The sequence below is a fragment of the Scyliorhinus torazame genome, chromosome 7 (assembly GCF_047496885.1).
Source record: "Scyliorhinus torazame isolate Kashiwa2021f chromosome 7, sScyTor2.1, whole genome shotgun sequence".
Lineage (NCBI taxonomy): Eukaryota > Metazoa > Chordata > Chondrichthyes > Carcharhiniformes > Scyliorhinidae > Scyliorhinus > Scyliorhinus torazame.
Genome location: NC_092713.1, coordinates 304978167 through 305005243, shown reverse-complemented (window position 1 = coordinate 305005243; position 27077 = coordinate 304978167). Strand labels below are relative to the sequence as shown.

Sequence of the window (27077 nt, the reverse complement as noted above, 5' to 3'; positions counted from 1 at the left end):
GTACCCAGCTTGGATACATCAGGCTCTATCTAGGAATAGGGTGGAACCCGGTCAGAAAATTAAAAAGGTCACAATCAGTTCAAGGGGCAGAGTGAACAGCAACCTGTGCTGCGAAGAGGAGGTCAGCTCCATTCAGCTGAAGTGCTGCCATTAATTCCATGCTGCTGAGGGGACTGGGGCTCAGGGAATCCCCGGGAGCTGTTAGTCCCGTGTTGCTGAGGGGACTGGGGCTCAGGGAATCCCCGGGAGCTGTTAGTCCCGTGTTGCTGAGGGGACTGGGGCATAGGGAAGCCCTGGGAGCTGTTAGCCGTGTTGCTGAGGGGACTAGGGCTCAGGGAAGCCCCGGGAGTTGTTAGCCCCATGTTGCTGAGGGGACTGGGGCTCAGGGAAGCCCCGGGAGCTGTTAGCCCCGTGTTGCTGAGGGGACTGGGGCTCAGGGAATCCCCGGGAGCTGTTGGCCCCGTTTTGCTGAGGGGACTGGGGCTCAGGGAAGCCCCGGGAGCTGTTAGTCCCGTGTTGCTGAGGGGACTGGGGCTTAGGGAAGCCCTGGGAGCTGTTAGCCGTGTTGCTGAGGGGACTGGGGCTCAGGGAAGCCCCGGGAGTTGTTAGCCCCGTGTTGCTGAGGGGACTGGGGCTCAGGGAAGCCCCGGGAGCTGTTAGTCCCGTGTTGCTGAGGGGACTGGGGCTCAGGGAAGCCCCGGGAGCTGTTGGCCCCGTGTTGCTGAGGGGACTGGGGCTCAGGGAAGCCCCGGGAGCTGTTGGCCCCGTGTTGCTGAGGGGACTGGGGCTCAGGGAAGCCCCGGGAGCTATTAGCCCCGTGTTGCTGAGGGGACTGGGGCTTAGGGAAGCCCTGGGAGCTGTTAGCCGTGTTGCTGAGGGGACTGGGGCTCAGGGAAGCCCTGGGAGCTGTTAGCCGTGTTGCTGAGGGGACTGGGGCTCAGGGAAGCCCCGGGAGCTGTTGGCCCCGTGTTGCTGAGGGGACTGGGGCTCAGGGAAGCCCCGGGAGGTATTAGCCCAGTGTTGCTGAGGGGACTGGGGCTCAGGGAAGCCCCGGGAGCTGTTGGCCCCGTGTTGCTGAGGGGACTGGGGCTCAGGGAAGCCCCGGGAGCTATTAGCCCCGTGCTGCTGAGAATGAAGCTCAGGGAAGCCCAGAAGCAAGGATTGCTTGATACTGCGGAGGAGATTGAGGAAGCCCAGGAGCAATTGTTGGCAGCAGCATGGTTGATAAGTTAGCATCATGCCTGTGTATAGATGCTGGAGAGTAGCCAGGCCATCACAGGGGAATGCAGTCTCAATAGGCCAACTCAGCTGGAAAGATATAAGAAGATTGGACCTGGGAGCAGGTTTGTGAGTATTTGAGGCGCCTTTTGGGCAAGGATTATACCCGTGTAATTCGGATGGTGTAGAGCTGCTGTCAGCTGACTATCAGTCTAGCTCTCAGAAACGGAGGAGCTGAAACCCCTCATGAGGAAAAACAGTTTTGAAAGGATTTTGTGCCTCAAGCGATCACGGTCATCTGGGTGGGTTGCTGGGAAATCCAGGGAATCAGTCTTGGTGGTGTCTACCACGGTACTTTGTGCCGTGTTCAACCACAGTTCTCCTGTTGCTTTATTCTACTAGCAAGTAATTAGGATTTCAAATCTTGCCTACTTCAACAAATAAATGTTATTGGTCCCTAACGGGATTGTAACAAAATTTGGGGTTCCCATCTGGGATTTTAACCAAACTTTTGGGTGTCTGGTCTGGGATCACTACATTATCCAGTACTGGATGTCGGAAAGCAGTCTGACAATTTAGAGAGAAATTAACACCGCACCACCAAATGATGCCGCCAAGGGGCAGAGTGTAGATGAGATGCAAGGGGCCAAGCAGAAATCTCTGGGGGACACCAGAGGCAGTGGTGCAGGAACAGGAAGAGAAACTATTGCAAATGATACTCTGGCTATGATTAGACAGAAAAGAACAGGACCAGACAAGTGCCCAGATAGTGAAGATTACAGACAAGTCCAGGAGGATGAGGAGAGAATTTACCTTTGTCAAAGTCACAGCCAGGAGTGAAAGCCTGATTGGAGGGCTTTGAATAGAGTTCTGGAAAAGACTGGCACAGGTTTGGGAAACAATATATTCAAGGACTTTGGACAGGTACGGAAAGTAGTAGAATGTGGCAGTAGCTTTCAAGGACAGTGGTCACGGTTTGTTTTTCTTCAAAAAGAAGGGTGATGATGACAGATTTAAAGGGCAGACACCTGAAGAGAGAAAACCTTTAACACCGTCAGCTAACTAAGGCACCTGGAGGTGGGTCTCATGGACAGGTTCAGGGCTAGGACAGGGGAACTTTAAAGGAGATTTAGCCAGGTGGGCTAGTGGAAGGAAGAAAGTGGCTGATCAGATCGTCTACATCTTAGTGACAAATTCATCCGTGAGTTCCTTGCACTTGGAGGAGTTGGCAGAGAGGAAGGGTTGAAGACAATTTACACAAGGTAAAAGTGGGTGGGTTGGGTCATTATCTTTGCATTAGTGAGTAACTAAAATACAAAAATCAAACTAAGAATACTGGGGGGGGGGCGGGGGGAGAGAGATGACAAACAAACAAAAACATAGCCAAACAGCTGTAAATTTGACACTCAGATAAAATACAATAAACCCCTACAGTACAGAGGAAAGCCATTCGAGTCTGCACCGTCCCTTTGAAAGAGCGCCCGACCTAGCCGCTCTATCTCCGTAACCCCACCTAATTTACACATCTTTGAACTGTGGGAGAAAATCGGAGCATCCAGAGGAAACCCACGCCGATACGGGAAGAATGTCACCCAAGGCCGGAATTGAACGTGGGTCCCTGGCACAGCGAGGCAGCAGTGCTAATCACTGGGTCATCATTAGATTTTAAAATTTATATTTAGTTCAAATTTCACCATCTGCCATGGTGGAATTCTTTTTTTTAAAATAAATTCAGAGTACCCAATTATTTTCTTTTCCAATTAGAGGCAATTTTGCATGTCCAATCCACCTAACCTGCACATCTTTGGGTTGTGGGGATGAAATCCACACAGATATGGGGAGAATGTGCAAACTCCACAAGGACAGTGACCCAGGGCCGGGATTTGAACCTGGGACCTCAGCGCCGCAGTCCCAGTGCCAACCATTGTGCCACATGCCGCCCTTTGCCATGGTGGAATTCTAACCTGGGGATAACCAGTCTCTGGGTTACTAGTCTACACCGTGCCACCGCCCCCTTGTGAAAAATAATTTCTATCTATCGCATCAGCTGGCTCTTAATATCCAGTAGTCAAGACCAATCTCGCTCTTGGCTCACAAACACTCGGTGATACGGCAGGAATCAGAAAGCAACTGACCCTTGTCTAATTCCCTCACCCCTCCCCAACCCTTGACGGTCTTTGAAGGCTTACTGCCTTGCTTGGCACATGGATAGCCTTGCGGTCAGGCATCAGGAAGGCAGCCCACAATTGTGGACCATCTCCCAGGCAACGAGCCCAACAGGGCACCGACTGCCGAAGCAGGCGGTCCCCAAACAGACGCTTTGACAAGTCCGAAAATACTGCACTCAACAGCTGCAACAACCCAGTTTCGGGAAGATGTTCCTACCTTCCCGGTACAGCAGAACACAATAACCAGGAACACGGGCAAGGCGATGATGAGGATGTACACGATCCAAAGCCATGGTCGTTCTTCAGCTGCCGACATCAACTGCCCAACTACTCCCGACTACAAAAAACAAAATGCACGTAATCAAACGTTGCTTTATCAGACCTTTTGGACATGAGAATATTATATTGTTCATTGCTACCTCACGCCACAAATACTAATTACTTTGGTTTTAACTCGGTTCTGCACTCTCTAGCTAAGGGAAACCATTTCTCAGATTATTCCTACCAAAAAAGGTACATTGGCTTTTGGGGAGCTGCATAAGTTTACTAGAATTAGATCTATAATCATAATAATAATACGATCTATAATCATAATAATAATCTTTATTATTGTCACAAGCAGGCTTACATTAACACTGCAATGAAGTTATTGTGAAAATCCCCTAGTCGCCACATTCCGGCGCCTGTTCGGGTACACGGAGGGAGAATTCAGAATGTCCAATTCACCTAACAAGCACGTCTTTCGGGACTTGTGGGAGGAAACGGGAGCACCCGGAGGAAACCCACGCACACACGGGGAGGACGTGCAGACTCCGCACAGAGTGACCCAAGCTGGGAATCGAACCTGGGACCCTGGTGCTGTGAAGCAACAGTGCTAACCACTGTGCTACCGAGCCGCCCATAGACGGCGACGGTTAAAATAAAAGGAGAGCTTTCACAAACTTGGGTTATATTCCCTGGAATTTAGACGGTTAAGAGGTGATTTGATAAAAAAAAGATTAAGAGATTGGGAACAGATAGAGTGGTTGGAGATAATCTGCTAATTGGAGAGGCTAATTTTTTTAAGCCAGAGCTCCACGGTAACATTTCTATGGAGTGAAATTAGGAAACATTTCTACATGCAAAAGGCTGGTGGAAGTTTCAAATTCTCACCCTTGAACAGCTGTTGATGCTGGGCCAATTGTTAATTTTAAACCTGAGATTGATCTGTTAATCAGATACACAGGTACACGGGGCGGCACACAGAGATAGATCGGAGATTGGTCATGCTCTCAGTGAATGGTGGACTAGGTTAAAGTGTCTTAACAGCCTCCCCTTTCATATATTCCTAAACCTATAAATCTATATGACAATAAATTTAAATCTAAAATCTAAGAAACCATCCTCGATACTGCCCGTACCTCAGCAGTCCCCTCAGCTGCTCTCTTCAGACCCCAGCCATCACTTGTCCACTGTTCAACCACCGCCTTGTCAGAGCAGATAATGAAGTTGTCAAAGAAGATATCTGATGTCATTGACCACAGCTCTAAACCAATAGCACCGATAGGAGTCATCTTGAATGGATGCAGATCGTCAAAGTAATCTGGGTTGGAAATCTTCCTTGGTTTCCAGACTCCCTAGATCAGAAAGTTAATAAAGTTAAATCCTTCACTAATCGTACCAGTGACAGATATCAAGATTGAGATGAGATCCCATCATCATAAAACGAGCTTGCGGAATATAGCATTTAGAATTCAAAACTGGTCGAAAATCTGTAAAGTGTGGAGTTCACTTTTTCTTACCACTAGCCAAATGCAATTCATATCATTCTGCAGAACCGGAGGCGGCCATTCAGCCTGTTGGACCCATGCTGGCTCTTTGAAAGAACTATCCCATTAGTCCCACCCCCTTGGTTTGTTCCCCATTGATTTTATGAATATTGATTTGCATTGGCTGGTTCCAGGGACGAGGGACTCCAATGATCAAAGGATAGTAAGCAAAATTACTGATTCAGAGGTAGTATATTGGCATGGATTGAGAATTGGTTAACGGAAAGAAAATAGCATAGGAATAAACTTGTCATTCTCAGGCTGGCAAGTTGTGACTGTGTGGGGCACATTGCAAGGGTCAGAGTTTCAGTGTCAGCTACTCATAATCTATATCAATAATTTGGATGTGGGGACCAAATGTGATAATATTTCCCAAGTTTGATTCCACAAAACTAAGGTGGGAATGTGAGTTGCGAGGAGGATGCAAAGAGACATCTCGGGGGATTTAGACAGGTTTGGTGAGTGGGCAAGAAAAAGGCAGATGGAATATAATGCAGAAAAATGTAGTTATCCACTTTGGTAGGAAAAACAGAAATACAGAGTAGTCCTTAAATGGTGAGAGATTGAGAAGTGTTGAAAGTGACCTGGGTGTCCTTGTTCATAAGTCACTGAATGCAGATGCAGCAGGCAGTTAGGAAGGCCAATTATATGTTGGCCTTTACTGCAGGAGAATTTGAGTAGGCGAATAAAGAAGCCTTGCTGCAATCCTATACAGCATGGGTGAGACTGCACCTGGAGTACCATGTTGACTCTTAACCAAGGACACACTTATAGAGGAAATGCAACAAAGGTTCATCAGAATGATCCCTGAGACGGCAGGATTGTCCAATGAGGAGTGATTGAGGAGCCTGCGCCTATATTTTCTAACATTTAGAAGAACGAGGGTGATCGCTTTGAGGCAGACAAAAACGTTTATAGGGTTCAATAGGGTTGACGCAGGAAAAATACTTCCCCCAGCTGGGGAGTCCATAACATGGGAACTTAGTTTCAGAATAAGGCGACGGTCATTTAAGACTGATGTGGGAAATCATTGGAATTCTTTATAGTAGAGGGCTGTCGGGGCTGAGTCATTGAGTACATTCAAGACAGAGAACAATGGATCTCTAGATGTTAAAGACATCAAGGAATTAGATGATAGTGTGGGATATTGGCATCTAAGTGGAAGCTGAGCCATGGTCTAGTTGAATGGCGAATCAGGCTCGAGGAGCCAAATGGCTTACTCCGATCTCCCATGTTCTTTTGACGCAGAGAGATTGGAGAAAATGGGACTGTTCTTCTTCGAGCAGAGGATAAGGTTTAAAAGAAGCATTCACAATCATGAAAGGTTTTTATAATAGGGAGCAATTGTTGCCAGCTACAGTCAACACAACGTCTTTAAACAAAGTAGCATTGCCAACTTTGTTAACATTACCTGGTAGTTGGGGTTATCAATCATTGGAGCCTTCCATTTCCCCTTGTAATCTGGATTATCAATCATTGGCACTTTCCACAGTCCACATCCTGGAGCACTTTCACACTTGGTGTTCGCTACTTGAGGAGCCTCCCATTCACCATCCATTTCCTCATCCCTACAGAGGCACAATGAGAAAAGTGTCACTACCAGTAAATGTTCTACTGGTATTCGCAACCAATATATTATAGAACCAGAGAATCCCTACAGTACAGAAGGAAGCCATTTGGCCCATCGAGTCTACACCGACCCTCCGAAAGAGCACCACACCTAGATCCACCTGCCTGCCCTATCCCCGTAACCCCATCTAACCGGCACATCTTTGGACACTAAGGGGCAATTTAGCACGGCCAGTCCACCTAACCTGCACATCTTAGAACTGTGGGAGGAAACCTACACAGACACAGGAGAAAGTGCAAACTCAGCACAGACCGTCACCCAAGACTGGAACTGAACCCAGGACAATGGTGCGGTGGCAGTGCTAACCACTGTGCCATTCTTCAGGGTAATGGCCATTCTTTAGGGTAATGGCTTCATCAATGTTATTGCAGTCCAGATTACTGATGAAAAAAGTGCACCCCTCCTCCCCCCCCCCCCCCCCCAACCTAATACCCCAAAACTAACAGTCTCAGAAGATGGATGCTTACCAACCCATCTCTGAAGCACCACATTCCTCCACCAGAAAATTCCATCCTGTGATGTCCTTTGTGGTGCTAATTCTAGGATGGTTGGTGTAGTGTTGACAAAGACCACAAATAGCTTTTGTATTGAACAAAGCTAAAGATTTATTTACACTATTTGATCAGATTCAACACTTAACTCCTATATTATAAACACAGTTAATAATAAACATACAATCTACACTCATCCACTCCTAATCTCTACACTAATACAATAACTATGATCTGCTCTCACTCACACTATCTTTCCTACAGTCTGTCTTCTAGCTTTCTGCTCAACCTCTTGCCCACAAGGCTACGCATTGATGCCTTATATAGTTCGACATCTAGCTCCCTCCAGTGGTTGATTTGGATATAACGTTAACCCTCAGTTCTGTCCATTTATCATAATGCCCCACATCCAACAGCCCTAATACTCCTGCCTCAACCCGAAGAGGCACACAAACCAGCAGTTTTATTTTGCTGGATGCACTTACAGTTTTGAAGAGAGCTGAATTAAGAAAGTAAACATACCAGTCCTCTGGTTTTTCTGCATCAGGGTCAGAAATGTACTCGGGTTCATCATCAAGCCAGCCTTCAGGCTTGACCGCATTTTCATCAAGAGTCTTAGCAAGAGCATCCTCGTCCCTGCAAATGGGAGAACATTAGAAACTGTTAACCGACATGGGGAGGATTTTACGGTGCCCAAGAGTGGGTTAGGTTGCAGGGGTAAAGTTAGCAGTGTGTTTGTGTGTGTCCAGTCTCCTGTCATCCTGCGCTGGGTCCTTACTTGAATACATTTGTATGCCATGAATACTCATCAACATAAAACTTTTAAATTATGTTCTACCTTCACGATAAAGCCAGCAGCACATGAGAATCTTGTTCATGTTTGGCTAAAAATGGCGTGCGCCTGTTGGTTTTGTGCAGCTGTGTGTAAAGTCAGCAGTTTTCCTCACTTAACTCAACAGCCGGGGGGGCAGAAGAATTAACTCTTGTATGGAGGTGGGTCACGGGCATGAAGTAATGAAATGGGATGGGGTGGTGAGAAGAAGCCATTCACAAATATACTCAAAATGAAGGGTGGTGTCAACACTGCCCAAATGTGTATCCATCTCAAGGTGTTGGCTGACTGAGTCCTTTCAGGGCTTTGGGTTCACCTGTAACATTTCAGACAGTCCCATCGAGGGTAATCTCAGATAATGTCCTTTACAATGGGACGGAGGGCCAGCTGAGACTACAAGTTCAGCCATGTCCCACAGAGTGGGGAGTACAACACTGGACATGAATATGAACATTCAATAAAAAGTGAACAAAATCACACAACATTGTTCCTTTCACAATAAAGGAATTTCCTCAATTCCCTTGTTACCATCAATGTGTGCCAACAGTGAGGCGTGTCAGTGTCGTTTAGCTCTCTGACTAAGCTATCCCCGACACCTAACCATGATGAACATAGAAGTAAAGTGAAATTAATGTCATGCAAAACATTTACAAAGTGAAACTTAATGGTGCAAAAAGACACTCCTGCCACTTTTGTGCTCTCAAATCTTTATGCTAACAGCAATGGAGTTGGTCAGGAAAGCTTTGGCCACGATGCAGAACCTTCCGGTTTGTCCAGGAGGCTCTTTCATAGTGTGCCCGTAAGCTGCAGCATTGTCAGCTGATAGTGGATGTGCCCGTAACTTGCAGCATTGTCAGCTGATAGCGGGTGTGCCCGTAAGCTGCAGCATTGTCAGCTGATAGCGGGTGTGCCCGTAAACTTCAGCATTGTCAGCTGATAGCGGGTGTGCCCGTAAGCTGTAGCATTGTCAGCTGATAGTGGGTGTGCCCGTAACTTGCAGCATTGTCAGCTGATAGCGGGTGTGCCCGTAAGCTGCAGCATTGTCAGCTGATAGCGGGTGTGCCCGTAAGTTGCAGCATAGTCAGCTGATAGCGGGTGTGCCCGTAAACTTCAGCATTGTCAGCTGATTCCGTGTTTCATGGCCGCCACCGCTTGTTCGCAAAGTCTCCCAAACATGCCGCCAGAACTGGTGTTAATGGTAATCTCATGGGAAATGGGATAAAGAAAGAGAGCAGAGGCGACAGACTTCCGGTTAGGTCTTCAGGAATGGCATGCTGTGGACAAAATCTCTCTCAAAGTCCCAATAGCATGAGTGGTGTCTCATCCCTCACGTCCAGGAGAAACCCTGGTGATGAATCAATGCCCAAATACCATTAGGTTCTAGAGCCTACGTATGAGATGAAGTATTCATTTCACAATTCCAGGCTTGTGTTTTAAAAGCCTGGTAAATGCCGGAGGAACGGGAGGAATGACAGAGGTTTGGAGGGAAGACAGACTGAGGTGGGCTGGGACTTCCCCAGTTTGCAAGGGAGGGGAAGAAGGGGTGGAGAGGATTACAGCCTCGAGGCCGAGGGAATGAATTGCACAATCGGCTCAATTTCAATGAGGGCATAGGGAGTGTGTCGCACCATTGACAGTATGAACAATGGTGTACTGTTGATAAATACTTTCCCAATGTTGCAATTTTGCTTGGCTGGTTCCAAGACAGATGGGCTCAGCTTTCAAAATCTCGTTATGTCCCACAGCACTTCATAGTCAATGAAGAACTTTTTAAAGCATAGTTGCTGTTGTAATGCAGGAGGTCAATTTGTGCACATGTAAGCTGTGCAAACTGCATTGTGACACTGCCTGGACATCGTCACCAGACAGGGGTAGACAATAATAATAATAATAATAATAATAATAGCTTGTCACAAGTAGGCTTCAGTGAAGTTACTGTGAAAAGCCCCTAGTCGCCATGGCTAACCTTTCAGCCAAAGAATAGCACCCGACAGCCCAGCACCTCCACAGGTCTCATAGACGTCATAGAATTTACAGTGCAGAAAGAGGCCATTTGGCCCATCAAGTCTGCACCGGATCTTGGAAAGAGCACCCTACTTAAGCCCACCCTATCCCCGTAACCCAGTAACCCCACCTAACCTTTTTGGACACTAAGGGCAATTTAGCAAGGCCAATCCACCTAGCCTGCACATCTTTGGACTGAGAGGGGAAACCGGAGCACCCGGAGGAAACCCACGCAGACACGGGGAGAACGTGCAGACTACGCACAGGCAGTGACCCAGCGGGGAATCGAACCTGGGACCCTGGAGCTGTGAAGCAACTTTGCTGACCACTGTGCTACCCATACCGTGCTACTCTTGAAACATCAGCCTGGGATTATTTGTTCAGTCGCTGGAGTGGGATATAACACAGCCCTCTGAGAGGGTGCTATCTACCCAGCCAAAATTGGCATCCTAGAAACGCAGAGAAATCAACATGAACTTATTTTTTTTTTTTTACAGCATTTGAGTTTACCTTTTCCACACACTTTACTTCCACCCAGGCATATTGAACACATTCAATCAAATTGAACATTTATAACCAGTTTTGACTGAACTTGCCATCAGTCAGGTGAACTAACGCATTCATAAGTAAAAGAGCAAATACCACACCCAAACTTTAAGACAATTGGCAAAGCAACAAGGGGGAAATAAGAATTCTTTAGAAAAACAAGCAAGTAGTTGTGATGATCTGGAATGTGCTGCAGTGGAAGCAGATGCAACAGTAATTTTCAAACGGGGAATTGGAGAAAACTTTGAAATTGTCAGGCTTCGGGGTAAAGAGAGAGAGTAAGGCTAATAGGAGCGTTTTGTTTGAAAAGCACAAGGGCACGTGAAAGGCCTCAACAGACCATAGCCAATTCACTAAAGAAGTTGCGTGTATCCTAGAACACAAGATAATACCAGAGTTCTGATGACTTCATAAAACTATTTATACTATTAGTGTCGCCAGAACTTAATTGGGAAACATACCAGTCCAGCACCTTGAAGAAGAAAACTGGAAGGGAAACTCAATGCTCGGACTTAGCCGGAAGTGATAAACACTGCGCAGCCAACTGTTCAGCTCATTTATAAATATTACCCAAGCCCCATCATATGCTGTTTAAAATCAAATTGAAAAATCTGTGCGGCTGTTGTCCACATGCCAATTATTTTTAAAAAACAGCCACGATGGATTGTTTTTCCACTTTTTAAGAGACAATGAAACACGTTAACTGCACCATTCTGCAAGAAGAACAATTCCAAACAGAGCTTATTTTTGTGTCTTCATTGCAAGCTAGTAGTCCATGCAGCCCAGAGCAACAATGCTCAAAGGAACTTCAGTGCAGAAATTTAAGGTTAAAGATAATATATAGATGAAAAATGACAATAAAATTAAGTCAGGATAGAAATATCACGGGTATAGATATAAACAAAACTAGATCAGATACCAGAAGTAAAAGGACTTGCGTCTTTATACCATCCCAGACATCCTATACTTTGCAGCCAATGAAATATTTTTTGAAGTGTGCTCATTGTTGTAAAGCAACCAATTTTTGCACACACAAAAGTCCCACAAATAGCAAGGTGATAAAACCTCTCTCATGAAAAGTACCATCTAAATTCAAGCCTTCCTTTTTTCCCTTCCTCAATACAAATACAGGACCTTGCATTTACGTAGCATCTTTAATATAGTAAAATGTCCCACGGTGATTCCCAGGAGCATTAACCATGCAACTTTTAACAGCTGTGAACAGTCTAGTTTGGAACTTGTGGTGTGGACCAAAAACAATGGGTGGGATTCTCCCGCGACTGGCGGCATGGCCCGACGCCAAGAGCGGTGCAAACCACTCCAGCGTCGGGCCGACTGGAAGGTGCGGAATCCTCCATACTTCTGGGGGCTAGGCCGGCGCCGGAGGGGTTGGTGCCACGCCAACCGGTGCTGAAGGGCTGGCGCAAGTTGCCCTGTTCCTGAAGGGCCGGCGTGTTCCTGCGCATGCGCAGGGGGGTTCCTCACCGCGCCCGGCCATGGCGGAGCCATACAGAGGCCGGCGCAGAAGCAAAGAGTGCCCCCACGGCACAGGCCCGCCCGCAGATCAGTGGGCCCCGATCGCGGGCCAGGCCACCGAGAATCCCGCCAAATGTCTTTGGTCTTCCCTATCTGAAGCTCTCAATTGGCCAAGTTACTCACCAGTCATCGGGTTTGACTGCATCAGGGTCAGCAATCTTTGGTCTCTCATCCCAGTCTTCTGGTTTCTCGTCATCTGGATCTTCAACCTCTTTTGGAGGATTGATAGGAGGGGTCATGTCTTCCAGAAGGTTGCCACTGTTGACAACAGTTTGGTCAATCAGGACTTGGAAGGTGTTGTCAGGGTTGAGCACTACCATAGGAAGAAGCAAAGGGATCAATTATATATATATATATATATATATATATATATGCTTACTTTATTTTATCTTCCTGTTTATAACTATGCATCTCTAGCAAAGCAACTGTCTGTACGGTCCTGATCAGCCAATACCTGATAATGGGTCTGTGCAAGGGATCAGTGTAAGCAATAACAGAAACTTTAATCTGTTACTTAAACCCTTTTCCATAAATCCCCAAAATCCACTCGGATAGCATTGCCATCAATTACTGCCAAATAAAGAATACGGACAGGCAGCACGGTGGCACAGTGGTTAGCACTGCTGCCTCACGACGCCGAGGTCCCAGGTTCGAATCCCGGCTCTGGGTCACTGTCCGTGTGGAGTTTGCACATTCTCCCCGTGACTGCGAGGGTTTCACCCCCACAACCCAAAGATGTGCAGGGTAGGTGGATTGGCCACGCTAAATTGCCCCTTAATTGGAAAAAATAAATTGGGCACTCTAAATTTATTTCAAAAATTTTTTTAAAAAATAAAGAACACTGTTAACCAGGGCCCAGCTATGCAAGTACATGGAAATCATTCCACACATTTCAGTTATATATTGGTAACTACTATATTTCTGACAATATTTTGATTTAAAAAGAGTTAACTGGGTCTTCAAATCCCTCCGTGGCCTTGCACATCCCTCCCACCCATTTCTGTAACCTACGCCAACTCTACAACCAGTCGAGATTTCTATACCCCTCTAATTTTGGCCTCCTATGCATCCGTGACAAGCTCTCCACATCCCTCTCCCCTGGAAAGCTCCACACTGCTCTAAAACCTCCCTCATTGATCAAGCTTTCGGTCATCTGTTCTATCACATCTGTGTGGCTTAGTACCAAGTTCTTTCTGATAATGTTGACACAAAGCACTTTCACTGGGGGAAAACATGCTTTATAAAAGCAATTTATTATTCTATTAACATGTTCGCCGCACCCCCCCGCAACGTTTTCAGACTGTTAGCTGTATCAGTGAGGCTGTTGAAAGATCCTCTCCATCAAAATTAATCTCTATCCATTCACAATATATTGAATTTTCAGTCGCAATATGCCAAAAACACATGGCACACATTTCAACTTTGGCTCAGAATTTCGCTCTGCAATTTTAATTTGTGGGCAAACTCTTAGGTGCAAAATTTGATCTGAAATTCAATAGTACAGCACAGGTGCTGGTCATTCAGCCCCATCAAATGAATGCTGACTCTATCCAAGAGTGATTCAATGAATTCACTCCCTTGCGCTTGCCCCGTAATCACTTCAGTTTTTCCCCTCCCCACGGTGACTTTTATATCCATATCCATCACCCTATCAAGCAGTGCATTTCAAATCCTCTCCTCGAGTTGTGTAATAAGATTTTCCTTACAACACCTCAAATCTGTGCTCTCCGGTTATCAAACTTGCAGCCATTGAATAGTTCCACTGTTTACTCTATTTAAACCCTCCTGATTTGAAACATCTACAAAACCTCCACTGCACTAGAGAGCTTGTCTCTATCGTCCTGTAATCTAAGGCTTTGGCTCCTCACTATTTACCACACCACCAATTTTTGTGTCATCTGTGTACTTCTAGTCATACCTCCTACATTCACATCCAGATCATTAATATACACCACAAAGAGCAAGACAACCAGCACCTATCCCTGCGGAAAACCACTGGACACAGGTTTCCAGTCACAAAAACAACCTTCAACCATCACACTCCGCTTCCTACCACTGGGCCAGTTTGCCAAATGGCCCTGGATCCCATGGGCTCTTACCTTCTTCATCAGCCTCCCATATGGGACCTTGTCAAAAGCCTTACTAAAGTCCATGCAGGCGATATCAACCACACTACCTTCATCTACACACCTAGTCACCTCCTCAAAAAATTCAATCTAATTTGTGTCATGTGAGGGTACCTTTAAGACATGGATGTTTAAGCAATGTACCTTTAAGAAAACAGTGATGTCAGAGAGTGGGTGGGGCTGAGGTCAGGTCAGCCATTTTGAAGTTTAGTTTTTAGTTTCAGTTTTAAAAAGTGCCTGGCTGGTTTTGCTGAGAGCAGCTTCAAAGTGCCTGGATGTTTTGCTGTGAGCTGATTAAAAGGAGAAAGCAGGTTGTGTGTGTCTGTGTGTGTCCAGATAGTTTGTAGGGAAAAAACAAGGTGCTGGAGCTGAAATCAACCAAGGTAATATATCTCTGCCATTCTACAGAAAATATATATATCCTTTAACCTGATGTGATACTGTTTAAAGGTATTAAGTCTCTTGGAAGTTTGAAGGAACATGTTAAGGAGTTATTTACAGTTGCAATATTTTCTGAGTTATCTTTGAAGTAAGGGGTGTTAAGAGATCCAATGTTTATTTAAGATGTTAAGTTGAGTTCATGGAATAAACAGTGTTTTGTGTTTAAAAACCCACGTGTCCATAATTGTAATCCCACGCCTAGGAAAAAAGCCGTGTGCTTGGAAAAGCAACAATACATTAAAGGGAGAGGTTGGTTGAACTCCATGATACATTTTGGGGTTCTGAAAACGCCTCGCCCATAACATTTGTAAGACATGATCTCCTATAGCAAAACCATCCTTTATTAATCCTTGCCTCTCCAAGTGGAGATTAATTCTGTCTCTCGGAATGTTTTCCAGTAGTTTCCCTACCACTGAAGTTAGACTCACTGGCCTGTCATTTCCTGGTTCATCCCTACTTCAAAAGTAGCACCATATTGGCTGTCCTCCAGTCCTCTGGTAACTCTCCTGTGGCCAGAGAAGATCTGAAAAAAAATTTCAGAACCGCTGCAATCTCCTCTCTTGCCTACCACATCTCATTTGGCCCCAGGAAATTATCCACTTTTAGGCCTGTTAAAACTGTTAATACTTTCTCCTTCTCAATGTTAAATCGTTCAAGTAAATCCGAGTGCACCTCCCTGATTTCTATACTTACATCATTTTTCTCCATAGCAAACACAGATGCAAAGTACTCATTTAAAATCTCACCTATATCTTCTGGTTCCACACACAAATTGCCACATTGGTCCCCAATGGGCCCTGGTCGACCTCCTGCCCTTAATATACTTATAAAACACCTTTGGGTTTTCCTTCATTTTACATCCCCCACCCCCACAGTTCTTTTTTATGCTCCCTCTTCGTTCTCCTATTTCTTATGTAGCCCCCTGCACTTTCCATATTCCTCTTGGACTTCTACTGTTTTGAGCCCTCGGTATCTGCCAAAAAGCAGCCCTATTTTCCCTTATCCAACCATGGATATCCTTTGACATCCAGGGTTCTCTGGACTTATTGCTCCCGCCCTTCACGATCATGGAAACATGTTGGCCCTGTACTCATATTTCCTTTTTGAATGAATCCCACTGCTCTAATGTAGATTTTCCTACAATAAGCTGCTCCCAGTTTGGACAGATCCGGTCTTATTTTGTTAAAATTGGCCCTCCCCCAATTTAGAATCTCAATTTCCAGTCTATCTTTGTCCCTTTCCATAACTACCTTAAATTCCACTGAGTTATGGTCACTGTTTTCAAAATGCTCCCCATTGAAACTTTTGTTCACTCGCCGGCTTCATTCACCAAAACGTGATCCAGCACCGCCCCCTCCCTTGTAGGACTTCCCACGTATTTGCATAAAAAGCTCTCCTGGATGCATGCTAAGAATTCCACCCCCTCTAAGCCTCCGACACTTTGATTATCCCAGTTAATATTGGGGACGGAAGTTGAAATCCCGTACTATTACCAGATTTTTCTTACAATTCTCAGAAATGTGCCTATATATCTGCCCTTCTAGCTCTCTCTGACTGTTTGGGGGCCCAATACACTCCTGCAATGTGATCACCCCCTTTTTGTTAGTAAGTCCTATCCATATGGCTTAATTTGAGAAATCTAAGATGTCATCCCCAAGTACTGCTGTGATGTTCCCCCTAATCAATAATGCAATTCCTCCTCCTCCTGTGTCCCCCCCCCCCCCCCCCAAAATCACACCTGAAACTTATACACTCTGGGACGTTCAGCTGCCAGTTCTGCCCTTCTTTCAACCAAGTTTGTGATTGCAATGTCATAATTCCACATTATGACTGAATTCATCAGTCTTATCCGTCTTGCACCTTGCATTGAAATAAATGCAGTTTAACTTACCAATCCTCCCATGTGCCTGATCATACCTCTGTCTGCTCTGCCCACTGGACTTGCCTGCTTTCCTCTCTATATTTGACAGCATTTTCTCACCCACCGCATTGCTACTTTGGATCCCAGCCCCGTTCCAAAATAATTTAAACCCTGCCCAGTAGCACAAACAAACCTCCCTGCTACGATATTTGTCCCCCTCCAATTCAGGTGCAATCCACCCCGTTTATACAGGTCCCATCGGCCCCAGAAGTGATCCTAATGATTCAAGTATCTAAAGCCCTCCCACCTGCACCATCCGTCTGGTAGTACAGAGGTTTCAGATGAGGAGGGTGGAGCTGCTGATAAACAGGGTCGTTTTGGTTGAGCAATACCTAGCGAGTAGAGATGGGTCTTCTTGTCGGTGTAATAGCTCTTGAGATCCACATCCGAGCGCTTTGCATGTTTCTCCTCGTACTCCCCGGTTTTGGGGTTCTTGTGCCTGAAGATGAAGTGGAGTTTGTAATCTTCGCCACACTTGTCTGGGCCAAACATGATGGTGTACGGAGTTTTGTCAACAAATTTCTCCTATGGAGCAAAAGGACAAGTAATCAGATCAGAATTTGTCAGCCGATCCAAATCTGTTGCAACCAGAGACAAATCTTGCTCAGAGCCCGTTGACTGTGATGAAGAAAAGAAGAACCATGGATTCATCACCCCACAAAAACATAGGTAGAGGAGGAGAAGTTGACTGCTCCTGGAAACTTGTCAAAAAAAAAATCACAGCAAGAGAAAACACAAATCCGCAGTGCGGTATCAAGCAAGTACACACTCGCCAGTACAAAACACACCCTTAAACCACAAGTACCAACAGACCAGCCATAGCACTGGAGAGGCAGTGATTGGCTCCTTCTGTTAAAACATTTTCCCATGTATTAGATGGTAGTGGCCTGTACCCTTTGCGCATGTTGGACCATTTAATATAACAAAGTCCAACTACTTACTGAGTCAGAATAATCAAGATGCAGCTACCCAATTTAGTTACACATGGGTGGACAATAATTGGCATGGTACCAAGATGCACACACCAGGGCGGTCATAGGATTTGGTAACAAATAAAACTTAGTTAAACAAAATTTAAATACAATCAAAAAACATGTGCTTACCACAGAGAGGCACTGATTCCAAGCTACTCCCAGGAATAAAGTTTTATTACACTATCGCTGCTCCTCCAAATATGTCTTCATCTATTTCTGTTCTAGCTTACCCCCAAAACACAGGGCATCTTGAAATACTTCAGTTAATTTAGCTGAAGGGGAGACATTCTTGTTGAAGTTTTTCATCTTGCACTCATCAGGACATTCGCAAGAATATAGTGGAAGGGCCAGGTAGGTATCTCAAAAACTTGAGCAACAGGTGAAGCTAGGTGTTTCACGCTGCTACTACGCAGTATCAGCACGAGTGGTATTCACCACCAACAGGATGCTGCCGTCAAACCAGACATTTGGTCCATCACACAAATGAGTGATGTGGTCAGTGCCAGTGTGTTGCTGGGTATGTTGGCCATAGGTCCCAAAGACCGACAGATTGTAACAGCAGCATGTCCCTTCCACTGTTCACAATGGGCAAGGTACTACAGACTGCACCCAACCAGCCTGCGCTTGCAAAACTCAAAACAATGTCCAATGTGAAATAGGATTCCCCGATTGGACAATATTTGCTAAATAATCCTCGGTGTGCTAAAAATTACCCTGACAACCAATTTAAGACAGTCAGGCTCATGTGCGCCGTATTTGCATGCACTGGAAGCTACATTCATTAATTCATTGTGGACAGAAAGAACATGTACACACATTGCCCGTGTTTCAGCTAAACGACAGTCATTCGCTGATTCATTCCTCAGGGTAATGCCTGGACCAGAGTCAAGCTGCCTAGTTTAAATTTTAGGGCGGCACAGTGGTTAGCACTGCTGCCTCACAGCATTGAGGACCCAGGTTCGATCCTGGTCCGCATGGAGATGTGCAGGGTGGGGGTGGATCAGCCACATTAAATTGCCGCTTAATTGGAAAAAAAATAATAATTGGGTACCCTACATTTATTTTTTAAAAAAATAAAAAGCAAAGAGAAAAAAATAACTGTCAGCATTAACTGGTGTATTCGCCACTCGAGTCCACTTGGCAGCCAATCAGCACTCTCTTCTCCTACAGTATAAATATGTTGATGTCCCTTCTTACAAAATGCCCTGATAAGTGCAAGACAAAAACCTTTGACAACAAAGTGTATTTTTTCAGGAATAGTACCAAGTGCTGAAACTTTCCTAATATAGGAGGCGTGATGACCAGTTTGAGAATAGCAAGTTCCCACAAGCAGCAACATGAGTTACTACATAACATAGCTGGGAGATATTATTTTACACTACTGGGGCGAAATGCCCAGCTTCTTTAAAAAAAAACATTTACTGTGGGATCATTTAAATATGTACCCGAGGAGATGGATGGGGCCTTGGTTTAATATTTTTCCTGAAAGGCACAGTGGTTAGCAGTGCTGCCTCACAGAGCCAGGGACCCAGGTTAGATTCCGGCCTGGATAACTGTGTAAAATTCGCTGTTCTCCCAGTGTCTGTGTGGGTTTCCTCTCTCAGTCCAAAGATGTGCAGGTTATATATATATATATTTTTAATTTTAGAGTACCAAATTCATTTTTTCCAATTATGGGGCAATTTAGCGTGGCCAATCCATCTACCCTGTACATTTTTGGGTTGTGGGGGCGAAGCCCACGCAAACACGGGGAGAATATGCAAACTCCACACGGACAGTGACCGAGAGCCAGGATCGAACCTGGGACCTCGGCGCTGTGAGACCGCAGTACTAACCCACTGCGCCACCGTGCTGCCCTGATGTGCAGGTTAGGTGGGATTGGCCAAGATTAATGCACAGGGTGAGGGTCATAATGCGGGCGAGTGAGCCTAGTGCTCTTTCGGAGGGTTGGTACAGACTTGATGGACCGAATGGCCCCCTTCTGCACTGAGGGATGGATTCTATCTCTGACTGTGTAGCACGCCCTCATTACCACACTGTGGTATGCCTTCCATTTGCTTCACGACACTAGACTCAAAGTCTGACCCATACATTTTAAATTGACTTCATGAAGATGTCAGCAGCAGAGAGGTTCCAGCAGTAAGCAATCAAGTGCAGAAAGCAGTACTGCCTATTCCCAGCAGACACACAGTGAAACAAAACACTACTCACCAGAATTAAGTCTTTGGTTTTCGAAAGTAGCTTAATATATGCCCCGCCACATTCAATTCCATTCTGAAAATTCACTTCATACCTTAAAAATGCAATATTTTTTGTTAAACACAAAAAACAAGATCTCAACTTGATTTCATACCAAGGGTCCCAAAGTACAAATAATTTACAACGGACAAGTTGCAAGCCCAACATCAGCACAAGGTAACAGTTATACAGATTCTGAACAATGGCCATATCACACACAAAAAATAATTAATTTGGTGTGGATAGGAGGTAAGGATGTCGGAACTTGGGGTCACACTTGTGAAATCTTTGACAGCCAGTGGAGGTATTAACAAACCGCAGGTAGGCCAGATACAGAGCAGTAAAGCTTCCCTCTGACACTAGGTGGAATTTCACAAAGGACATTTGACCCTGATTTGTGGTTAAAAGCTCGCCCCGAGCCCACACTTGCCAGCAGTGAGACCGGTGTGGCATTTATACCACTAAAACCTCAGCAACACCACTGTGAGCGATGGTTGCTGCGGAGGTAGGCAGGAGACAGTGGTGTAGCGCTAACGTCACTGGGCTTGTAATCCAGAGGCCCAGGCGAATGCTCTGGGGTCATGGGTTCAAACACTGGATCTGGTGGAATTCAAAATCAATTAATAAAAATCTGGAATTGAAAAGCTGGTCTCAGTGAAGGTGACATCGATTGTAGTTAAAAACCCATCTGGTGGGCAGCACGGTGGCGCAGTGGTTAGCACTTCTGCCTCACGGCACCGAGGTCCCAAGTTCGATCCCGGCTCTGGGTCATTGTCCGTGTGGAGTTTGCACATTAGAACATACAGTGCAGAAGGAGGCCATTCAGCCCATCGAGTCTGCACCGACCGACCTCCTGGGGCGGCTATGCAGAGCTAGGTCGCATGTTCGGTAGCTCCCGCTTGGAACGGACTTTTGGGCTCTTTACAGGGCCCCCGCGGCATTTGTTCGACATTTCCCGGTGTGGGAAGAAGACTGCAACATTCCCCCGACAGTGTCCCCAAGGAATGGTATGTCTCTTGGTTACCAGACCCGGCAGAAACAGTAAAAGATTTGGCTATAACTGCAGGATAAACAAAGCCTCTTCCAGCATGCAGGCGGGGGGAAGGGCAAGCTTAAGGCTGCAGGCTGACTTGAGGGCCTTTATTAAAGGTGAATTCTAGCAGCAGAGGGAACAACTGTGAAAAGATCTACCAAGGCCATTGAAGAAACGGGGACGAGGCTTCCGGTGGAGGCCATGGAGGAGTAGGTCGCGCATTCGGCAGCTCCCATCTGGAACGGACTCACAGACCTTTTTCAGGAGTTTCCAGACTTTTTGGGGCAGATTGGTGAAGCGAACACTGCCAAAAGGATTCCTTCTCGAGACTTCCGGCTGCGGCTATGCGGAGCTAAGTCGCACATTTGGCGGCTCCCACTAAAACAAACTTTTGGGCTCTTTTCAGGCCCCCAAGGGATATTTTGCAATGTTTCCCGGTGTGGGAAGGAGTTAATAATAGTCCCCCGTCAGTATATGGCTTTAACTAGGAGCGGGGCGACAAAAAAGGTGGTGGTGGACCTGAAGAAGGGAGGGAAGGACAAAATGGCGGCGGGCGGAGACCAGGCAGCGTGGAGGCAGTGGGCGGAGGAGCAACAGGAGGGTATCCAGCGCTGCCTCAGAGAGATTATAACAGACCTGCTAGAGTCACTGAAGGCTTCTATTGATAAGCTGCTGGAGACACAGACGGCCCAGGGGGTGGCGATCCGAGAGGCTCGACAAAGGATCTCTGACAATGAGGACGAGATCTTAGGCCTGGCGGTAAAGGTGGAGGCGCACGAGGCGCTCCACAAGAAACGGCAGGAGCGGTTCGAGGAGATGGAGAATTGGTCAAGGTGGAGAAATCTGCGGATTCTGGGCCTCTCGGAGGGGCTGGAGGGGCCGGACGTGGGGGCCTATGTGGTCACCATGTTGAACTCGATGATGGGAGCGGGGTCCTTCCAGGGGCCCCTGGAGCTGGAAGGGGCCCATAGAGTGTTGCCGAGGAGGCCCAAGGCTAACGAGCCTCCGCGGGCGGTGCTGGTGCGGTTCCATTCGTCGATCGGGAGTGTGTGCTCAGGTGGGCCAAGAAGGAGAGGAGCAGCAGGTGGGAGAACGCGGAGGTTCGGATATACCAGGACTGGAGTGCGGAGGTGGCGAAGAGGAGGGCGGTGCTGCACAGGAAGGGGGTGAAGTTTGGCATGTTGCAGCCGGCGCGACTGTGGGTTACCTACAAGGACCAACACCATTATTTTGAGTCTTCGGAGGAGGTGTGGGCTTTTGTTCAGGCCGAGAAGCTGGACACAGACTGAGGGTCGGGATGGGCGATTGGGGACTGCGGTGGATATGTTATGCCTATTTTTGGTTCGGTGGGGGGGCCTTTGCATTGTTTTTGGTTTCTTTTTCTCTGTGTTTTTTCTCTTTCGGGTTGGGGAGGGTGGATGGGGCGGGTTGGGCACTGTTTTGGTTGGTGGCGGGGCCGGGTAGGTGGCGAGCGTGGGTTTTTTCCCCGCGCTGAAGACTGGGGGTGGGGGGCCGGGGAAGCGAGGATTGTTTCCCGCGCTTAGAACAGAGGGGGAGAGCCTGTGGATGGGGAGCGGGAGAGGAAGGTGTGCCACACAATGGGAGGAGTCGAAGGGGAGGTGGAGTGGCCGGTCAGCAGGAGCCAGCTGACTTGCGGAAGTGCAATGGGGGGGGGGGGGGGGGGGGGGGGGGGGGGGGGGGGGGAGTAAACCAGCTAGGATGGGTCCTAGCCGGGGGGGGGGGAATACGAGTTGCTGCTGCTAAGGTCAAGGAGGAACTGGAGCGAGTGGGGGGTCGAGACGGGGGTATGCCGCTGTGGGGAACGGGCGCGTGCTGGCCGAGGGAGCGGTCAAGGCTAGTCGGCGGGGGAGAGTAGCCCCCTGACCCGGCTGATAACCTGGAATGCCGGTTAAGCGGGGCCCACGTGTTCGCGCACCTGAAGGGGCTCAAGGCGGATGTGGTTATGCTCCAGGAGACACACCTGAAGGTGGCAGATCAGGTAAGACTGAGGAAAGGGTGGGTAGGTCAGGTGTTTCACTCGGGGCTAGATGCCAAAAATCGAGGGGTGGCGATCTTGGTGGGAAAGAAGGTGTCATTCGAGGCGTCGCGCATTGTGGCAGATAATGGCGGTAGGTACATAACGGTAAGTGGTAAGTTGCAGGGAGAGAGGGTGGTACTGGTCAATGTGTATGCTCCGAACTGGGACGATGTGGGTTTTAGGCGGCATATGTTGGGTCGGATCCCAGACTTGGAAGTGGGGGGCCTGATAATGGGGGGAGACTTTAACACGGGATCCTGCACTGTATCGCTCCAGGTCTAGGACGGGTAGGAAGCCGGCGGCGGCTAGAGTGTTGAGGGGATTTATGGACCAAATGGGAGGGGTGGACCCTTGGAGATTTGCACGGCCGGGGGCTAGGGAATTTTCATTCTTCTCACATGTCCATAAGGCTTATTCTCGAATCGACTTTTTCATTTTGAGTAGGGCGCTGATAGCGAGAGTAGAGGATACCAAGTATTCGGCAATAGTCATTTCGGACCACGCCCCGCATTGGGTGGACTTGGAGATGGGGGAGGAGAGGGACCAGCGCCCGCTGTGGCGCTTGGAGGTGGGGCTGTTGGCGGACGAGGAGGTGAGCGAGCGGGTCCGAGGAAGTATAGAGCGGTACTTGGAGACCAACAACAACGGGGAGGTCCGAGTGGGGATGGTATGGGAGGCACTGAAGGCGGTGGTGAGGGGAGAGCTGATCTCCATTAGGGCCCACAAGGAGCGGAGGGGAGAGGGAGAGGCTGGTGGGGGAGATGGTGAGGGTAGACAGGAGGTATGCAGAAGAGCCTTAGGAAGGATTGTTGAGGAAGAGGCGCAGCCTCCAGGCCGAATTCGACCTGGTGACCACCAGGAAGGCGGAGGTGCAGTGGAGGAAGGCCCAGGGGGCGGTCTACGAGTATGGGGAAAAGGCAAGCCAGATGCTGGCGCATCGGCTTCGGAAGCAGGACGCAGCTAGGGAGATCGGGGGAGTTAAGGACAGGGAGGGAGCGTGGTGCGGAGTGGGGTTGGCATCAATGGGTCTTCAGGGACTTCTACAAGGAATTGTACTGATCCAAGCCCCCACGGGAGGAGGGAGGGATGGGCCGTTTCCTGGACCAATTGAGGTTTCCAAAGGTGAAGAGGGACTGGTGGCGGGACCTGGGGGCCCGATTGGGCTGGAGGAGCTGATCAAAGGGATAGGAAGCATGCAGGCGGGGAAGGCACCGGGGCCCGGACGGTTTCCAGGTCAAGTTCTATAAAAAATATATGGACCTGTTGGGCCCGCTGTTAGTTAGGACTTTTAATGAGGCAAGGGAGGAGGGGGGGGGGGCTTTACCCCCGACGATGTCCCGGGCACTGATCTCCTTGATCCTGAAGCGGGAGAAGGATCCCCTGCAATGTGGGTCTTACAGACCGATTTCCTTGCTAAACGTAGATGCCAAGGTGCTGGCGAAGGTGTTAGCCACGAGGATTGAGGATTGTGTGCCGCAGATCATCCATGAAGACCAGACGGGGTTTGTGAAGGGGAGACAGTTGAACGCAAGTGTGCGGAGGCTTCTGAACGTTATCATGATGCCGGCGAGGGAGGGGGAGGCTGAGATAGTGGTGGCGATGGACGCTGAGAAAGCCTTCGATAGGGTAGAGTGGGGGTACCTGTGGGAGGCGCTGAAGAGGTTCGGGTTTGGGGAGGGGTTTGTCAGGTGGGTTAGGCTGTTGTATGAGGTCCTGATGGCAGTGTAGCCACAAATAGGAGGAGGTCAGAGTACTTTTGGTTGCACCGAGGGACGAGACAGGGGTGTCCCCTGTCCCCCCTGCTCTTCGCACTGGCGATTCAACCCCTAGCTATGGTACTGAGAGAATCGAGGAACTGGAGGGAATGGTGCGGGATGGGGAGGAGCATAGGGTGTCGCTTTATGCGGACGACCTGCTTCTGTATGTGGCGGACCCGGTGGGAGGAATGCCAGAGGTAATGAGGGTGCTGAGGGAATTCGGGGACTTTTCGGGGTACAAGCTCAATATGGGGAAGAGCGAGCTGTTCGTAGTTCAGCTAGGGGACCAGGAGAGGGGGATTGGCGAGCTCCCACTAAAAAGGGCAGAGCAGAACTTCAGATATTTGGGGGTCCAGGTGGCCAGGAGCTGGGGGGGCCTGCATAGGCTTAACTTTACACGGCCGGCTTCCGGTGACGGCGGGCGGGAGGCTGCCGCACAATGGAGGGCCCCCGTTCGACATTTTCGGGGCTTTAAGCCCGGTCCCAGGGTCCGCGGAGGCGGCAGAAGCAGGGAGAAGGCACGGAGGAGGCACAGTGAAGACACAGGAGGAAAAAAGGAACAAAGAAAAATGTCGAGGGTGAGCAAGAAAATGGCCGGGAAAAAAACAGCTGGAGGTCCGTCGGGGAGTGGAAAGGTCACCGCGGGGTCACCAGGAAAAATGGAGGCTGGAACCAGGGAAGGCCGCACTGCTTACGGCTGAAGAAATAACTACGGTGATGGCTGCGGAATTTGAAAAGCAGTTGGCGCAGATTGCGAAATGCATGGAGACGGTGAGGAAGGAGATGAGGGAGGTTTTGAGTGTGCTGGTGGAGGAGGCGGGTTCCCCGGTGAGGACGGAGGTGGCGAGCGCAGTGGCGGAGGTGCGAGAGCAAGGGGAGGCGCTGAAGGAAGTGGAGGAGACGTTATTGCAGCACGGTGATCAACTTGCCTCGATGGGGAAAGAGATGCGGAAGGTGATGGATACTAACAAGGATCTGCGAGGAAAAATGGAAGAAAACAGATCCAGGCGACAGAATTTGAGGATTGTGAGGCTGCCCGAAGGAGTTGAAGGACCGAGACCGACTGAGTATTTTGCCGCGATGCTGGCAAAATTATTGGGGGAGGGGGAGGATCCCTCCCGATATGAACTGGATCGGGCTCATCAGTCGTGGAGGCCTGTACCAAAGGTGAGTGAGCCGCCAAGGGCAGTGACTCTGTGCTTCCGTAGGTAAAGGGTGAAGGAGAATTGAGCTGGGCCAAGCAGAAGCGGGTGGTGCAGTGGGCTGGAGCTGGTATACGTGTATACCAGGACTTTACGGTGGAGCTGGCAAGGAGGCGGGCTGCCTTCAACCGGGTGAAGAGGGCACTGTACATTAGCAAGGTGCAGTGCGGCATTGTATATCCAGCGAAGCTGAGGGTGACTTACAGGCTCAGGGACTTTTATTTTGGAACGGCGGAAGCAGCGGAGGAGTTTGCGAAAGCAGAAGGACTGTGGCAGAACTGACAAATTGAGGAATGGCCATGTGCCGATGTAACCTCATGACTGTATTTTCTTCTTTTTTGTATCACTGCAGAGATACAAAGAGAGGTGTAGAGATTAAAGGAGCCAATGTGGTATATATTTGGACAAGGGAAGGGACGGGACTTTCACTTGAAATGAGGGCTCTTTGGGGTGTAGGTGGATATGCGGGGTGTGTGTGCTAAAAGGGGATCTTTGGGCTTTCCTAGGGCCGGGCAAGTGGGAAAGGGACCTGGGCGGGGGCCTCCACGCTGGCCGGTTTAAGCCGGCCAGTGAATGGGAGTGAGGTGGGGGGAGGGGCTGCGGCCATCGGAGCCTGGCAGAACAGGGTCCGAGTGGTCTAGCCGGGGTGGAAAGTTGGGGGGGAAGGAACCGAGTTTGGGAGGAGGAGTTTTACAAGAGGCAGTGGACAGGAGGAGCTGGAGACCTGCGGTGTGTGTGTGTGTGGTGGGGGGAGAGATAGAGAGCTGAGTAAGATTAAGGGTGACTACGGGTAATCCCCGATTCCTTTTTGCCATTTGTTTATGTAAACATACGGGTTGAGGTTCGGGGGTTGGTGGGTAGATGGGATCGTTGTTATTATGGGGACTGACATATCTTGCTGATTATTGTTTATTGTTGATGGATGTAAATGTGGGAGAAAATGTGAAAAAGGAGAATTTTTTTAAAATTATATAAAAATAAAAAATTTACACGGCTGGTGGAGCAAATGGAGGAGGAGCTCAAGAGGTGGGACGCGTTGCCGCTGTCCATGGCGGGTAGGGTGCAATCAATCAAAATGACGGTGCTCCCAAGGTTTTTGTTCCTGTTCCAGTGC

General features: G+C 48.3%; 1 protein-coding gene across 1 annotated transcript in view; it reads right to left on the bottom strand.

Moving 5' to 3' along the window:
* canx (calnexin) overlaps positions 1 to 27077 on the bottom strand; it is an 86546-nt gene that overhangs the window by 15864 nt on the left and 43605 nt on the right. The window contains 7 exon segments of the mRNA XM_072512690.1: positions 3604 to 3723; positions 4787 to 5002; positions 6606 to 6762; positions 7838 to 7951; positions 12357 to 12546; positions 17054 to 17246; positions 19907 to 19988. Of these exon segments, the coding sequence (XP_072368791.1) occupies positions 3604 to 3723; positions 4787 to 5002; positions 6606 to 6762; positions 7838 to 7951; positions 12357 to 12546; positions 17054 to 17246; positions 19907 to 19988 (1072 nt within the window).